Genomic DNA, 19078 nt, shown 5'->3' on the forward strand with positions numbered 1-19078 from the left:
TCATAATTTAGGAAGGAATAAAGTGCCACAAATGCAATTGCCTAGGCAAAAAATCAAAAATGAATTTGTTCTTTTTTAGTTTGCAATGAAATACTGAGATTGCAAATATACAGCAGGTTAAACAATACATGTCCTGGATCAAAAACTCCTTGACCACAAGTGCATTTGCATTGTCCAAATGTAAGTGTTACCGCTGAAAGTGTGTTAGTAGGGTGTTGAGCCACCGCGAGCCGCCTGAACAGCTCCAATGCGCCTTGACATAGATTCTACAAGTCTCTGGAACTCTACTGAAGGGATGGAACACCATTCTTCCAAAAGATATTCACTCAGTTCGTGTTTTGATGGTGGTGGTGGAGGGTGCTGTAACACCATGATCCAGAATCTCTCACGTTCAATTGGGTTGAGATCTGATGACTGCGATGGCCACAGCAAATGATTCACATAATTTGCATACTCATCAAACTATTCAGGGACCCCTCACGCCCTGTGGATGGGGCCATGGTCATCCTAGAAGAGACCACTCCCATCAGGATAGAAATGTTTCATCATCGGATAAAGGTGATCACGCAGAATAACAGCATCGATTTGCAGTGACCCTTTCCTCTAAGGGGACAAGTGGACCCAAACCATGCCAGGAAATGTCCCCCACAGCAGAACAGAGCCACCGGACCCCCTCACTGAAAGGGTCAAGCATTCAGGCCTGTACCGTTCTCTTGGTGTACGCCACACATGTACTCACCCACTTGTCAAGAATATGGTGAAGAATGACTGATCTGACCATATCACTTTTTTACACACCTCTGCAGACCAGTGTGCCTATGGTTTTTGCACCACTGAACTCTCAAATGGGCATTTGTGTCACGACACGGGTAGGGACTCAAGCGCAGACCACAGCAGAATTCTCTGTTCAAAACAGTTTATTAAAGGTCAGTCCAAAACAGCAGGCAGAGACAAAATCCAGGGACAGGCAGAGATCAAGCACGGGTACAGACAAAGCAGGCCGGCAAACGATCCAAAATCCGTAAGGCGAAACCGAGGTCGGAATAATCGGGCAGAAGTCATACAAGCAAAAACTATCATATAAAACAGGCTGGGATGACACACAGGAGCAATCTGGGACGAACTGACAAACTAAGGTGAGACATGCAGTCTTAAATAGGCAGAGGGTAATGAGGGAACAAGGAACAGGTGAGTGGGATAAGGGGTAACAGGTGGGGGGCGGTGTCCAGAGCACATGGTGAAGAAAACAAAAGCCAACCCACATGTGACAATACACACTGACAGGTAGGGGGAGACAAAAACACAAAGTCCATGAGGGAGTACTGACAATTTGTCCTTGTAATTAGGGATTTATGCACTGCAACCCTACTACAATATTCCTCTCTTTCTAGTTGTCGGCAGACTGTTCTAGCTGACACAGTCTGGTCACATCCTCCATTGACATTGTCAGTCTCGCAAGGAAGAGTTTCTCATCTGTTTTTCCTAGCATATCGCACTATTGCACAAGCATCACGGTCATCAAATGCACTTTCAACCACAATTTCCAACCCTATTTACTGATGTCTTTCCCATAGATCCAAATGCAGATGTCACTTTAGTCACTGCTCGTATTGAAACACTCACCAGTTGAACAGACTGTGACTAAAGCTCCTGCCACCCATGCCCCAATAATGAACCCTCTTTCAAAGTCACTTAGATCTTTTCCTCTTGCCATCTTGCTCCAAAAGGTCAACTGGGTCTGCTCAGCATTTTTATACATGCCATAGAGCATGCCAGTAATTTAATTGCTTAATTGTATCATGCAGTACACCTGTATGGAAGCATCTGCATTTGTAATGTTTCTCCACTCATTTACTTTACTCATAAGGGTTTTCCTTTAATTTGTCACCTGTCTGTATATTGTTATATACAGCTCATCAAGAAAACTTGATTTCATATATTCTAAATACTATTGGACTGTTTGGCAAGCTTTCTGGATGTAAGATAAACTTTAATAAATCTAATGCTTGTCTTTTTCACTCACAGCCAACAGCCAGCCTTTATTCACTCTGCCCCATTTCCTGGACACCAAATGGCTTTAAATATTTGGGCATTAATGTTACACAGGTACTACAAGGTCTTATTAATGAGACCTTGTAGCACAAAACCTTTCTTATATTATTCTTACTTCTGTTCTTAAAACTGTTCCTATGAAAAACCAATATAAGATTCTAGACGCATGTGCAGACCTTTGTTTTTGTGTATATCCCAGGTGTATGAGATCATCAGTCTGAACTGTTTGTAAATTCTATATGCAATCCTGTTCATGTGATTATCATAAGGAAACAGCCATGTACAAATACAGATAAGAAAACAAGACCAGGTTAAAACCTAGTATATGGCTGGACCTAACAGTGTTTCCTCTAGGATTTTTTTCATTAGCGGGGGAAAAGGTTTTTGTTGTACCTGGGTGGTGCGCGCGTGCCACCGGCATCGGAGTGAATATTAATAGGTCATTTAAAAATATGAAATAAAAAAAGCACTTGACTGCAAAACAAATTTTAGAACATATTTATTGACATCTATTTATTCATACATAATGCCTCTTTGACCCAGTACTTACAGAGGGCACTATTATTAGCCTCGGTGGCAAAGTTAGCAGCCTGGCTCTTGTCTACCCATTTAGGGTCCCAGCCTGATAGCCTGTGCTTAGTCTTCGTTTTCTCTCCTCTCTCCTGCCCTCTTCCACTCTCCTCTCCACTCATCTCTTTCTGCCCTCTCTCCTGTTTCACTCTGCTCTCCTGCTCCACTTACTACTCCTGCCTGTCTACTTGTCTAATAAGGTTACATTTGAGAATGAGTAACGTTAGATAATTCTGTCACATCACAAATATTTGATCACGCAACCAGTAAGAACATTAAAATATTGTAGTAGCCACCACTAACGTTACATATTTTAGAACTAGAAAGCATTTCTTTTCCTTCAAAACTTTGGGAACCTTGAGCCCCTCCCTAGCGAAAGTAACATTAGAGCGAGAGCACATTATCGACCACCCGACGGGCGGGACGTGTACCGACCACCTGAACCGCTAGTGTACTTATTAGAGGGAACAGGACATCGTTACCTATTAAAATGTAAGTCCTGTAAAAATACACATAATAAATTGTCTAAATGTAAAAAACCAACTTCATACATATAGGCTACATTTAGTTATATTAATACAGCCTTATTCAGTATATCAACTTTAAGACAAGCAACACACTCGGAATTATCTCATCGCGACCCATTAAACCCAATGGCGCAGACGTTGCTTCATAATTTCAAACTGCTTTCCTAATGGCTGTTTAGCATCCTGCGACTTGGGTTACAACTGTGAATATGTACGGATTCCTGCACGTGCTGATGGCGATACCCTTTCTCATATTAATCTTAAATACGCAAGACAGGACACTTATACAGTATGCTAGTAGATTTATGTCAAGTTCCATTCATTTATATGGGGTGGTCGATACACGTCCCCTTAGCAACCAAAAGCTAGCACTGGGCCACTTCTGACTTATTTGCCCGCACTGAAAAAAATCGCGAAAGTACTGAAAAAATAACCACTGGTGATAACAAGGACATTTTTTCCTACATAACTAGATACAGGTTGATACTGATATTTTGTCTATTTCATATATAGTTGCAAATCTGTTTACGTTACCTAGCTAATGTTAGCTGGAACATTATTTCACGATATATTATTAATATTAATAATTAATTAGCCATGAACATCACTAGAGAATACATTGCAAATGTTTATTTAAACTGTAAAATCTATCTAACTTAACGTTAGCTAGTTAAATCTACCTTTTTTTCTTGTTCTCTGGTAACGTAATCTTAACCTCTGGACTGTTTTTCACTCTGCCTGAGGAGAAAATGCTGTACCCGCGCTGTTGTTTATTTGATAGTTATGACACACGTGATCCGGCCGACCAATGGTTTAACTTCATCACTCAGTCACTCACAGACATTCGCGTTTGTAGGGCTGGCTCCGCCGTTGCGGTCCAGCCAAAAATGATGAATTCCAAAATGTTCCACACACAGTTTATGATAAAAATAAAAAAAAGTGATCATACAAATGATTCATGAATGAGGCCCAATGTTCTTTCCAGATTTGATTTTCTTTTTCAGATGTTGCCTTGTTACCCATCGTGAACATTTTTTAACATATAAATAAGTATATATTAAAATTAATATGGTATAATAAAAACCCTAGAGTTAAATATTCCACTCTGGTAAAACCTGACCATGAGCCTGTACACCTTTTGGTGATGCTGGCTGGCAGACACACCAAGACTTCAATTCATATATTTTCACATGCATAGACGACAATGAGAGAAAGCGTGTACATGTGGCCATGTGTATATATGCAGATGTTTGTGTATATGTATTGATGTGTGTTCATGTGTGTGAGATTGGGGAGGGTTAGGATGTTCATACACAAATGGATGGGATTTTTTTGTATCTACCCCACACCTATGTCCTAAATAATGTATTGAGCTTGTGCTCTATAGTTGGATGATAAATGTTTTTACTTGTTTTTTTAATGAAATTAAATACATGTTTAAATATATATAAATACCACTCACAGGCTAAACCTCCTAACAGACTACATGTCAATGGAGAAATGATCCACCTCACTTAAAAATCAAACCTCACATTTGAAAGAAATTTGGGCTCTTTTTATAAGTACTCTAAACTTGCAAAGCCAACTTGCCAGGTAATGAATGCTGAGGCCACACACACACTATCACAAATACACATACACACACACACCACAACAGAATCCTGCATTCCTATTTTTCCCCATTTCTTTTGTTTCCTTTTCAATTCCCTCCCACCGTCTCACACTCCCTCAGTACCCATGACACAATCCCTGACCCATTCACTTCCTCATTTCCAGTTATATCCCTATGTACCATGCTAATGTTTGTGGTGTGAAAGTCTTTATCACTATTTGTTATCCTAAATTCTTGCTGGTCTGTTTCTCTTAATAAATTTGGTTGTGGCATTAGCTTGTATGAACATTTTATTATGTGCAATCACCCCAAAACCCCTTACCCCTTACTCACCAGTAACTCTTCACCTCCAAATCCCCTGTTATTAAAGACCACAGATCTAGAGAGAGAGAGAGAGAGAGGGGCAATCTCAAGTCAATTGTGATCCCAATTCAAAGCAAAACCCCGTCTTTCCCTTGATCACGCGTTATCTTCGCTTCCTGATGCTCATCTTAGCTTCTCCAGGCAGAACTTTCTCAGTGAACTGTTCACATTCTTTTGTCAAGAACAAAACTTTTTTTTCATGGGAAAGTTTACAGAAATAGCCAGCTTAAAAAGGACAGTAAAAGAAATGCATAAATACTGTGAATAAAAAAAAGTGTCAAGCGAGACAGAAATGGAGAGGTACACAAATCTTGTATCATGTCAATACAGATTGCACATGATAATAACATATATAATATACAGAAGCAGTACAGATACAGGAACAGTAATACAAAATATTATCAAATATAAAATATCAAAAATGAATTACAAATATATTTATTCATTTCCACATGATTTGGGCCTTACCACTATAGAGATCAGGCAGCAGGATGAGAAACACTGGACTAGTGACACACCTGTATCCTCTGCGTGTGGCCTGGTTCACTGCATGCAAAACATACGTCTGCTGGCTGTTCCCCGTCAGACCCGGCAAGATCAGCACTGTGGGTCGAGACAGGCAGTCAGGATAGGCAGCACTGCCTGCATTGTCCACCCAGTCCAGTGAGATCTGACCTCCGTCCCCCGTCCTGATCAGCTCACTGGGAACACAAAAGGGTGTGATTTTGACCCACAAACCACAGAAACAGAAGTTCATCTATCCTCTGCAGTTTAGTCACTAACCACATGTGAAATGTTATATCTTATTGTAAAAAGGTGGACGGTTTGGCTCAAAAAGAAGGAAAGTAGTTTCTTTTTCTCCTAATTCAGAATGTCCAGAAGCAATAATTGGCTTTTTTCCCACTCTTCAGGTGAGACCATAAAAAGGAAAATAATATCAAAAGCATTTAACGCTCACAGAGTGAGTACCTGCACCATAAATAGAAACTTTTGTCCAAGTAGGTCTTTTAATATTACAAATTAAAGATTATCCGAAGGATGCATAAACTCTCGCTTCCTCTGTCATTTAAAGACACAAACACAGCAGGCACTTTCCATGAATTGAAGGCAGTGGAACAGTAAGACTGCCCTTACTTCCTGTAGGTGACAGCCGGGCTGGATTTGATAAATACACGGACCAGGGTCTGCAGCCGGCCGCCCCAGCACCAGGGCGTGGGCCGGAACTGCTCAACCACCATGGGACAGTGGCGTTGCAGGAAGACACGAAACCCATCGCTGCACACCAGAATTGGTGTCTGTGGTGAGTGGGGGAGGGGAAAGGACAATTATTAATACCCTAAAGTGTCACTTTTTTTTATTTTGCAGTTGACATGGCATTGGAGAAAAGGGGACACAGACAAGCATTCACACACATACAAATAGGCTTTTACACAGTGCATTTATTAGAAGCCTGTGTGTCCTTAATCAATCCAGTCTAGTGAAATCTTGCTTGGTACCCAACTCTATACAAGAGCAATGAATGATTCTTTACACTTTTTCTGTAATAAAGCATAAAGAGGATGTGCACAAGAAAACTGAGCAATTTAAATTCAGTTAAAGTATTGAAATGGCACTAAAAAGGGGCATGAAGGATGATGGTGGGTTACACACCGTATTAGTCATTGCCCATATCCTACAGGTGTGTGAAATGCTTGCAGTATAAATCAAGCTCTTGTATTTCAAACAGCAAACAAAAAATATTAGTTATTAAATAACTTACAAGAATATGATTATTTGTATCCCTGTATGGATTAAGTACAAACCAATGAACAGTCATGGATGGGGTAAAAGAGGAAGAATTCTACAGCTAAACTAAAGTTGCAATGGAACTATATAGAGACAGGCTAGTGCAGTGGTTCCCAAACTCATTCCTGGGGCCACCCTGTGTATGATGGTTTTCATTCCAATCACAATTGCAATCCCATAATTTTAACAAGCTGCTAATTTTCCTTAGTATTTTTTCTAAAATATATATCTTTACATTCCATAAAGAATAAACTTCCCATGATGATATTGTGCTTATTGTGCTACTTTGCATACAATTACCTAGATGTAACTTTCTCGATCAAATGAAAGCCAGAGGTAAATCAATAGCCATCTAATTAGGTTGTTGAACACGCTTAATTTCTTTCTGAATTTTTTCCTTGAACTTAACACAAAGCAGGTTTGACTCTCTATCATTTTCTTTTTCTTTGGAGTCATTATCTTCCAGATGGTTAATTTTCAGTGGCCAGGTGTCACCAATTAGGAAAGTCTTTAAAGCCTTATTCGCAGGGGACGAGTATTACCTGGGGACCTCATGTGATTTAGAAATTTTTTCGTGCGGCGCATTCGCACGGGATAAGCGAAGTCTGTATTTTACTCGAATTTACTCATAGACGCCGCATTGACTGCTTCGGCCAGTTGCTGCGATACGTCAACATCGCCGTCATATTGGACCAGGCATGACTGGCCTGACAACAAATACAAGTGAACGGGGGAGCTGCGGTTTTTCTGGATAAAAAGCCCTATAACGTTTACATTTCTCAACCAATTTCAATGAGTCGTTTTTATATTCAAGGGTTTATGATCTACGTGGAGTACAAAAAAAGTTGTATCTCCAGTTACTTAGAATCTCGATAGTTAGGCTATAATCGCTGCTAGACGCTCGAGAGGAGTGTGTAGGCAGGCAACAAGCAAAGCTAGCCTTACAATCAATGTTATTTGATGCTTACAATCCTACTCAAGTTAGCTAGCAATGCATTTATTACTTTCTAGCCAGCTTGCCAGGTTAAAATGAACTGTGGCAATTCCTTATGACAATGAATTATTTTCCACCACGTAAGTAATTCAGTTCATGTAAACCTAACGTTGATACACACTCCTCTCTTGAGCGTCTAGCAGCGATTATAGATTGTTTCCAGGCCAGTCTTGCCTGGTCCAATATGGCGGCGACCTTGACTTACGATCCAAAAGCCAATGCGGCGTCTATGTAGTCTATGAATTTACTGACATTATCCCCCCGGATATGATTGAAAATGTCAAGGCTCTGCTCCGCTTAACAGTCAAATACGACCCCAAATCACCGAGATGCCGATTCACACGGAACTAATATTATCACATGACCTCTGTGTTTGGCGAAATATGGTAGGTAATTTGCGGTGAAATTTTTACTTTACAAATTAGGGACAGGGCAGATTCGCACGGGATTAAGATCACAGACGACCTCCGCAATTATTACAAATTGCCTGAGGTCCCCAGGTAATACTAGTCCCGTGCGAAAAGGGCATAACTTGAGGTTTTACCTCTTTTTATGCAATATACCACAATAAGCGCAGTATGAACACAAGAATTTTATTCTTTATGGCATGCATAGCTATCTGACAATGTGGCTTAAGGGGGTAAATAATCCCTCTAAAGGTGAAAAACACCTAATGCAGAAATAACATCTTGTAATAATTCTTGAATTGTGACTGGTTGGAACAAAAACCAGCGAATACGGGGGGACCCAGGACCGAGTTTGGGAAGCCCGGGGCTGGTGTAAGCAGCTTTCAGTTAAAAACATGTGCTCATCAAAGCCTTGGCCTCCATGAAGTGACTGACCTGACCCTCACATCCCCAGAGGTAATAAACGACGGCCGTGACGGTGCCGACTACCATAGTATAGGGTCTGAAGATGTAATCCACGCATACTTTCCACACTTCGGAATGCGACAGGAGCATAGCAAACTGGTGACAGTCAAGTGAACCACAAAATCAAATGACACCTGCCTCACTTTCAATAAAGTGATTAGTTTGAGATCTGATCACAGGGGGAAGTCTAGTTTTCAGCCAACCCAATTCACAGAAATGTTAACGCTATCGGATGTTAACAAGCGATAATCAATCAATTTAGAAATGCAAAGATTGCCATAGAACCACAGAAGAACCGGCGCTAGCTTCTGATGAATGGTGGCTCACGGTTAATTAGCGATACGCCTACGTAAAAGTGTTTTTATAGGAAAACTAAACGATTCTGGTATAATAAAACATGGTTTATCATAATACTACATTAAATTCAGTGCAAATATTAGTTTAAAAAATACGTTTCTTATGCTGCTTAAGTGCTTAAAATAAAAGTTCGTAAACACATTAATGAACACAAACGTTGGACGTAAACAAGTGCAATTAACGTTACCCCACAGAGAGCAGCGCGCCTTTTATCAAGTAATTATCACAATAAACACGTTGGCCATTAACACTGTTACATTGAATACGTGTTGTTTTGAACTGATTACTATAAGGAACAAAAATGCAAAACAAAACAATCAATTCGAGAGGACAACATGGAGTCGCTAAGGTCAACGTCCGGCTACCAAAAAGCGAACCAAGAGTCTGAACAGGACCCATAACATAGCTGTCTTCAAACCTGCCTTAATTAGAAACATCCGTTCTAATATAGCGATGTTACTCTGTTCGCTCTTCCTCAGCTCGGATCCTACGATTGCATCAAAAGCACAGCGCCTTCTATACTCGATAATGATTAGCGCTTCAAGTATAAGCGTTTAATAAGGTTTTTGTCTCCGTTCCACCAACGCCGGCCGGCGAAATTAAAACCTAGATTTGTTTGGGGCAATCATGAATATTAATGAGTACGCGAGTTCAAATGCGTCCTCATTGGCCTAGCTGGTGGGTTATTACATCACAACTATACAGACACATTTCTGTGGTTAGACTACCGCTGTTGTATTGCTTAGAAGCGACATCAAGCAGTTTGCGATCGGGTTGTGACAATATTGCGTTAATCTGCATCCAGTCACATTGTTCTCATGTTTTCAGTGGCTATATTCATCTTCAGATCGCCTACATTAAGTTTGCTTCCAACGTCTGTTTGCCCAGCCCACGCACTGTTTACGATATGCTGATTAACTCAACGATACGGCCTAGTAACTGTTTGTTACTACCCCACAATTGAAGAGAAATTCAGCTAATAACGGTGAAGCTAATGGTTATTTATAGCGATGATTATATCCAGATAGTAATTTACTTATTGGCTACACAGACTAACACCGCGTCAAATTGAAACCCGCATTTACATTACCACATTACGTAGCCTACATGAACGATAAAATACTCGCTGGAAAAAACGAACTTAGCGAAAAAAATAAACCATACAGTTGTCGAATATGGATGGAATTCCTTACTGGAATGTTAGCCTACTTAGAAAGATGCCAAAACCTGAAATATGCAAACACGATTACAATCGGCTACATCATTCGCTCTCCGCTTTGTAGGTGTAGGTGTAGTGAACCGATAAAGTGCAAAATGTCATTCAAAAATGAGCTGTGAAATCAAATTTAACTGCTTCATAATGTGCAGCAGTTCAACCCCATAGACAATGCAGCATGCCTGATGACAGGCAGCCAGTGCTCACATTCTGTGTATGCTCTTCCAGGAAGCCCGCGATTGATCCCCTGAGGTAGAGCTGCTGTCTGCGAGTGAGGAGACGCAGTCCCAAATCTCGATTTCTAGATTTTGTGTTCATTTGTGACCAAAGGAAGTTATTTAAGTTTAGTGAGTTACCTTTTCGAGTAGTGTACATTTGTATTTCTTGTTGTATTTCTAGTTGCTAGAATGAATGTCATCAATATTATTTAATAAAAAAAAAATATGGACAAAGCTACTGTGACGTCACCCATTGCCTCTCCGTGGGTCTCTAAAACACGTTTTGAAACCAGAGACTGTAAAAAATATGGACAAAGCTACTGTGACGTCACCCATTGCCTCTCCGTGGGTCTGTAAAACCAAACGGCCAAAACCAGACTTCGTTTTTGAAGCTCATTTCCTGGTGTTGTAGTTCCTGGTTGCTCACTAGCGCCACTACGGATGGCTCCAGTATAGGTGTTTTCATATCCGGTTTCCATGTAGTTCTACGGTACAAATGCGATCAAAATACAAAGTCAATAATTTTTTCTCACAAGAACAAATAGTCATAATAGGTGTATTTTATTCGTCTTATGACTGTCCATGGGTCGATTTCATGATTTATTGCGTCATTTGGGCACAGTGCCAATATTTGTTCTGGACCAATGAGGTACAGCTTGCGTCACTTCCGGATTACTGCAGAGGACTGAGCTACAGTAGGGGCTACAATCTGTGGTCACTGGGGTGGGAGGTGGCGTCTCTTGGCCTTGACATTGCGGCTCCGACCATGGTCCACCTGTGCGAAGTCAGAAAATGCAGGCATCCCATTTTGTAGTGGTTTCATTATAGCGTGTGCTATTTACAGCTGCACTAGACGACCATAAAATAATCCTCCTCTGAAGTTTTGCGGTAGCCAAGTCATTTTTACTATTTCCTTTAGCCCATTTAACCAAATAATTAGTTGGCAGAAAGCTTAATCAGCTAACGCTTATTTGCTATATGTGGTAGTCCAGTAGCCTATGCTAAAACAGTTCGCAACTTCGGCTACCAAGCCATTTGACTAGCTAGCTAACCCTAACCGGCAAATATTCCATCTGTCAAACGTGTTTGACGGCTTGTCAGTCGTGTACATCCCGTAAATGTCTACCTGGGCCATGCTTGACGCATGTGACAAAGCTACTATAATCCCGATTTTGGGATAAACATTTTTTCAGTTTCACGAAGCGAATTAAGAGTCTCAAGGTTCATTTTCTGAATAACATACAACACACGATGAAATCACACACACAGAATTTAACGAAATTAACCATCTTGGCATTTAGAAAGGAACATGTTTTTTAGCATTTAAGAGACCGACAAGCTAGGCATTTAAGACAGTGGTTCTCAGAATCGGTCCTGGGGGCTCCTTGCGTATATTGGCTTTTCTCCATTGGTTTTGATGATTTACAAGAAAAAAATAAAAGCCTAATAATAATTAGAAATTCAGTGTAGGACACATTATTTTTGTCTTCGTGCACCAGTTGGAAAACTTGCTGTACAAAGTGCGTTGTCATATTTACACGCCTGCAGATCAGTTATTAAAATACTTGGTAGATTTGTTAATCACCGCTGACAGTGTTAATTTTTATTCGGTAGAAAGTGATTTGCGAACGATCGGTCGGCTAGCGTCACCCAGCAAGTGAACACCACAAACGGCGATGGAGTAGCTAGTAGCAGTTACTGGCTCATTAACTGACTGTGGCGAAAACCTACGACGATAACTTGCTCGGTTAACAGCAGGTCTACCAGACAGTTATACGAAAATTAGCCTAGTCAAATCACCAGTAGCCTACACATCTCTGATTGATTGACCATCAGTGTAGTCAATGTTCTTCCCCTGTGGTTCATATTGCTAATGCGTGAGCTAACCACGGATAGCCTACCTAGCTCACTGGCAAGCTGATATGCTAGCTACGCATATTCGTTTTGCTGAGAAACATAAATTGAAGATAACTGAACATAATTGTATTTTTAATGTCATACATATAACGTGATTACATGACACAGTACAGTCACGGATGGAAATTAAACTCCGTAAACATCTGATAATATATTTTAAAACATAACGGCAGACAGTCAGCTAGCCTCAAGTTCGTTCTGCAATTGTTCGTTCAGGTTGATGGGCTTTTCCGCACCGGACTGTCAATCACATTGTAAAATCACAAGACCGCTTAACTCTATGGTTTTGGCTCCAAATCGACAACATGGCCGTGCCCGCCATTGAGCTTCAAAACGTGTTTTACAGACCCAGGGAGAGTCAATGGGTGACGTCACAGTAGCTTTGTCCATATTTTTTACGATCTCTGCACGAGACACGCAAAACAGAGACAGGCAGGGAATACAACAACAGTATTGGCTAATTGACTAATGACAGAAACATGACGGTGCAAATAATAAACCCGAGGGCTGCTAGCGCTACGGAACCGATTCCTAGCAGGCTACACACATTCAAAATAACGAGTATTTACACGATCGCGGAGCGGGACAAGTTAACCGCTAACAAGCTAACAATTTAGTTACACACAGGCAAGATCGCCACAATATTGCTAATGCGTGAGCTAACCACGGATAGCCTACCTAGCTCACTGGCAAGCTGATATGCTAGCTAAGCATATTCGTTTTGCTGAGAAACATTAATTGAAGATAACTGAACATAATTGTATTTTTAATGTCATACATATAACGTGATTACATGACACAGTACAGTCACGGATGGAAATTAAACTCCGTAAACATCTGATAATATATTTTAAAACATAACGGCAGACAGTCAGCTAGCCTCAGGTTCGTTCTGCAATCGTTCGTTCAGGTTGATGGGCTTTTCCGCACCGGACTGTCAATCACATTGGAAAAATCACAAGAGCTACTTAACTCTATGGTTTTGGCTCCAAATCGACAACACGGCCGCGCCCGCCATTGAGCTTCAAAACGTGTTTTAGAGACCCACGGAGAGTCAATGGGTGACGTCACAGTAGCTTTGTCCATATTTTTTACAGTCTCTGGGTCGGAGCCACAATGTCAAGGCCAAGAGGCGCCACCTCCCACCCCAGTGACCATCGACTGTAGCCCCTACTGTAGCTTAGTCCTTTGCAGTAATCAGGAAGTGACGCAAACTGTACCTCATTGGTCCATAACAAATATTATAACAGTGCCCAAATGACACAATAAATCATGAAATAGACCCATGGACAGTCATAAGTCGAATAAAATACACATATTGTGACTATTTGTACTCATGAGAAAAAATTATTGACTTTGTATTTTGACCGCATTTGTACCGTAGACTTACATGGAAACCGGATATGAAAAGACCTATACTGGAACCAACCGTAGTGGCGCTAGTGAGCAACCAGGAACAACAAGACCAGGAAATGAGCTTCAAAAACGAAGTCTGGTTTTGGCCGCTTGGTCATGACCAACGTCCATGTCAAATTTCAGGCTCCTGGGGCGAAAACTGTGGCCGCTACGGGGTGGGACACTTTTTGCGGACCGACCGACCGACAGACAGAGCTATAGAGCTGCGGTCGCAGCTAAAAAGTGAGGTAAAAAAAAATTGATGGTTGCGATTCATATTTTGAGGCGAAGTATTACGATGAAGCGCATTAAAAATGGGTTAAGATAATAGTTCAAATATAAAAAAGTAACTAGTGTGTTTTTCAGTTCTGGAAGGAGCCACGAGTATTGGATGATGTGAAATCTGCCAAAAAGATAGTGCAGCCAGTCATGTGGATACACTGGAGCATCTTAAGATCAGGTTTAAACAGAAACGGCTTGCTTCCTATCTCCTATGGTATTTTATGCTTTTTGGATTGATGCTCTCTGTCTAAACTTGTCAGAATACCGCCTCCACTTTTCCAGATAAACTCCCAGACTGAGCAAGCTAGCTAATTTATCTTTACCTATTATCATTAACTAACATTATTTCTTCTCATTCCCCACAGTCAGTTTTCCCATCAGTAAAATACCAGAGGTATTCAATGGCTGAGCTGACTCACCTAAACAATTCATGTTTGATCTCATTAGAAAGAGATTGAAACCATTGATCTATTGATGGTTGATCTATTGATCTATATCATGGTGCTTAACCCTGCTTTCAACAGGGTAAGGTCACTTTAATAAGTAAATTGTTAGCTTTTAAATTGGCCAGGCTTTGTCATAAATGAGCCTGACCCCCTTCCACACCTTAACTCAGCATCACCCAATCAGGGCAAGAATCATCAAGCATTATTGGGTAAAGTATTTATGATGGCTGCAGGAAAAAAGTTTTCATTTGGTTTTTGGAGTCTTGGAGGACAAGGGTTTTTCTTTTTTTGTTGGTTCCTTGGTTGTGTACTTACAACATCTGAGTTTTTCTGGCTCATTTATAAAAGTAAAAAAATTGGGAAGTATTAAGTCTACATTCAATAATGAATGTATGATTTCAATTCATTATTCTAATTGACCGTTTCTCAGTTAATAAAATTGTTTAATCTGAAGACCTGATATAGTTTATTTCTGGTTTATTCCATGAGGTTACTGTTCGACTGACCTAACAATGAATTTATAATTGTCATTGTCAATAAATTGTAGGTCAAGTAAGGGGTTCTAGCACGCAATACCACTTGTGTTCAGTATTCAGAGAACTGAACATTTTAGCAAGGGCATTGACTGTTGTAACCACTGGATTCAGAAAATAAACATTTTTACTTAATCCTCACTTCTATGCCAATATTTTGATATGAATCATTTTGTTTGTAAGGAGATTAATATATGATACAATTTAATAGTAAAGACATTTTGCTGCACTTGAAATGCAATGTAATTGAATATCATTAAATGTAATGCCATTTTATTCAAAATAAAAATGGAACATTAGGCTACATAAAATTGCTATATAATGTTAGGAATACAAGAACAAAATGCACTGGAAAAGTACATATATCCCGTTGTGTATTTATTTGAAGATAGATATTGTAGGACGGTTTACAGAAGTGTGCCCCTTATCAGACCCCCAAAGGAAAACAGAATGTGTTTACGGAGCTGACCGGAAGTCCGTAGGGTTTGATAAAATAGACTGGATCAGCATTATGTAAACCTTATTAGTGTCTTGGATGATGTGGTCAGCTACAAAGGTGAACCCAGTGTGATAAACTTCCAGATCTTGGACAAGCAGAATCAATAATGTCACCGTTTTGTTATGAATCGATCTTGGGGTTTTCCTTTGATCCTTGGGGATATAAGGGGAAAAGTGGAATGGTTTGAGGAGACTTGTCAATACGACCTCCTGCATGCCATTCATGTATAGCCATTCCACTTTTCACTTTTTGCACCATTTTATATTGCCATCATTAAATGCAGTATTATAAGTTGCATTCACCGTAACCTGGCATTCCTCTTGGACTCTTACCGCTGCACACCTTACAGTTTTAAGATCCTAACATGAACATAGACCTCAGGATACCTGTACCCCATAGTCATTTGCAGTCTCCTATGTAAAACTGTTAGCATAGAAGTTAAAAAATTATATTGGGAGTCAGATTACCAAAATATCATCAAATGAATCCCATTCCAGTAGCACCGGGTAAGGCTCCTTATTGTAAATGTATGTATGCAATTACATATAGTATTTTTGTTTATGATAAAAATAAAACTATTTACTTCCTTTATCCCAAAGCTTTGCTGGATACTCGATGCTGATTGGTCAATGAGTGGTCATTATTTCTGTATGAAAATTGCCGTTTCACACCAGAGTATATCCCTCCATACATTTTACATACCTAAATAGTCCAGTCATAATGTGCCTTTTTGTATCAGTATCAGATATTACAGAGGCCATTGGTTCATGTCAAAAATCTGAACTTTTCATTTTGGTTAACTAGATAGTTCAGGGTGGGATTATTTGAAAATGCTAGGGCAATATTTCATCCAAGTTGTCAGAGCTATGATAGGATCTGTTCGGTCATAAAAAAAAGTATGACATTTTTACCTTCTAATTTGGGGGGAGAAATTCTATTCCAAGTTTTCACTTTTTTCCAGTAGGCCTGTATAGATTTACATAGAATATCTGGAGTGGGATTACTTGGAAATGCTAGAGCAATATTTCACCCAACTTGGGTCAGACACAGATCCGGACCCATGCTGTGAAAAACAAAAATTAAAATTTTTTCCATAAGGCCTGTATAGGTTAACATTGAAAGTTAGGAGAAGGATTATTTGAAAATGGTACAGTAATATTTCACACAATTTAGGTCAAATGTAGACCAGGACCTGAGCCTTGTCTCAAGTGTCAACTTTTGAGAATAATTTTCACCTTTTTCAGTTGGCCTGTACTGGGATACATGTTTTTTTTTGTCATGGTGCATCCCATTCAGGGGGTCTTGCCATTCTTTTAAAGAAAAGTATTGAAAGTATTACATCATATAAATCATATTGATATAGAATGTGACTGGCTAACACATTTCAAGGTTTACATTGTATTATAATAAACATTTAAGGATAGAAGGCTAAAATCTGACTGATACGGCCTTCACTGTCCTCTCATACACATTTACAAAAATATGTGGACATCCCTTCTAATTAGCGCTTTAGGAAATTTCAGCCACACCCACTGCCAACAGGTGCATAAAATCAAACATACAGCCATGCAATATCCACAGACAAACATTGGCAGTTGAATGGGTTGCACTGAAGAGCTCAGTCAACATGGCACGGTCATAGGATGCCACCTTTCCAACAAGTCAGTTAGTCAAATCTCTGCCCCACTAGAGCTCTGTTAGTCAACAGTAAGTACTGTTATTGTGAAGTGGAAATGTATAGGAGCAAGAACAGCTCAGCCGCAAATCAGTAACCCACAGAATGGGACCACTGAGTTCTGAAGCGTGTAGCGCGTAAAAATGATCTGTCCTTGGTTAAAGCGCTCACCGAGTTCCGAACTGCCTCTGAAACAACGTTAGCACAAGAACTGTTCAAGAGCTTCATGAAATGGGTTTCCATGGCCAAGCAACCGTACACAAGCCTAAGACCACCATGTGCAAAGCCAAGCGCCAGCTGGGGTCATGTAAATTACACCGCCATTGGACGCTGTAGCAGTGGAAACACGTTCTCTGGAGTAATGAATTGTGACTCACGATCTGGCAGTCTGACGGATGAATTTGAGTTTAGCGGAATGGATAGTGCCGACTGTACTGACCCAAATAGTTTAAAGTGTGGCAGAGGAAGAATAATGGTTTGGGCTAGGTAAATTAATTCCAGCAAAAGGAAAACCTAATGCTACACTATACAATGACATTCTAGAGAATTCTGTGCTTTCAACTTTGTGGCAACAGTTTGGGGAAGGCCCTTTCCCGTTTCACCATGACAATGCCTTTTTGCACACAAAGCAAGGTTTATTAAAATGGTTTGCGGAGTTTGGTGGGGGAAGACCTTGACACGCCTGCACAGAGCCCTGAACTCCACCATCAAACACCTTTGGGATGAATTGGGATGCTGACTGCCAGCCAGGCCTTACACCCAACCTCAATAATGCTTGTGACTCAATGGCAGACAATTCCTGCAGTCATGTTCCAAAATCTACTGGAAAGCCTTCACAGAATAGTGGAGGCCGTTACAGCTGCAAAGGAAGGTCCAACTCCATATTAATGCCCATGAATTTGGAATGAGATGTTCAAAGTACATATGGTTGTGATGTTCAGGTGTCCACATACACACTTATATGCACACTCGCACTTGTACAAAAACTGACCTATTTTACACATACTAATTACCATTCAATAGTAAGCATCATCATTAGTACTTTTAGGATTCCCCCCCCCCCCCCCACAACCAGGTGAACTTGATCCAAAGTATTCATTACTAGAACACCAAGTTCAGGACCTCTGGGGTCCAGCCACCACCTAAATGAACTCCTAAAACCAATTTACTCCTTTTTCCTAGGGACATGTTCAGAAGGATTAAAGGAAAGGAAAATGGATTAGGAAAACTTTAAATGTAAACAGCCAATGCATCCTTTTCAGAAGGAATTTGGGCTATACAAGACAGTCAATGAAAGTCAAATAAATATTCACTTTAAACAAATGATTAAAAGGAAAAAGTAGGCACTTAAAGGAAAAACGTTTGTACACGTAAAAGTCACTGACTACAGGTCACAGAGCCCCACTGTATGTGATACACCCAATGATACCAATTCAATCATTAAAGCTCAATTTTTAATAGCATGATCATGTACCCAAGAAAGTTGTACTTTTAATTGAAGTCTGTTCAAAACAAGAGTTGGGTACATGACTCATTGAGACAATGATACAAGCACAGTCAGAAATATTACCAAATCTGTGCTTTAATTTAATTTAAACAAATTAAGATTCCATGAGCAAGCAAGGAAAGTATGGTAAGGAAATAAAATTCTTTAAGAATTTAGCCTCCATCTCCCAGTTAAAGTAGTGGAAATCAGAATCTTTCCATTCTGCTTTGGACAAGTGTATTCCTGAACATACAGTAGAGGCTACATTAAGCACACACA

General features: G+C 40.1%; 1 protein-coding gene across 7 annotated transcripts in view; it reads right to left on the bottom strand.

The window, feature by feature from the left end:
- The window catches only part of LOC118229874 (phospholipase ABHD3-like), a 37091-nt gene extending 26268 nt beyond the window's left edge, over positions 1–10823 (bottom strand). The window contains exons 1-5 of one of the 7 annotated variants that reach the window (XM_035422340.1): positions 9555–10489; positions 8746–8871; positions 6259–6419; positions 5643–5825; positions 5095–5140 (exon numbers count right to left, since the gene is read on the bottom strand). In XM_035422340.1, coding sequence (XP_035278231.1) covers positions 5095–5140; positions 5643–5825; positions 6259–6419; positions 8746–8871; positions 9555–9569 — 531 coding nt within the window. In that variant the 5' untranslated portion in view covers positions 9570–10489. The other 6 variants (XM_035422343.1, XM_035422341.1, XM_035422346.1 and 3 more) reach the window with 6 other exon arrangements.
- Positions 10824–19078: the final 8255 nt, after the last annotated feature.

The sequence above is a fragment of the Anguilla anguilla genome, chromosome 6 (assembly GCF_013347855.1).
Source record: "Anguilla anguilla isolate fAngAng1 chromosome 6, fAngAng1.pri, whole genome shotgun sequence".
NCBI classification, from domain to species: Eukaryota; Metazoa; Chordata; class Actinopteri; order Anguilliformes; family Anguillidae; genus Anguilla; species Anguilla anguilla.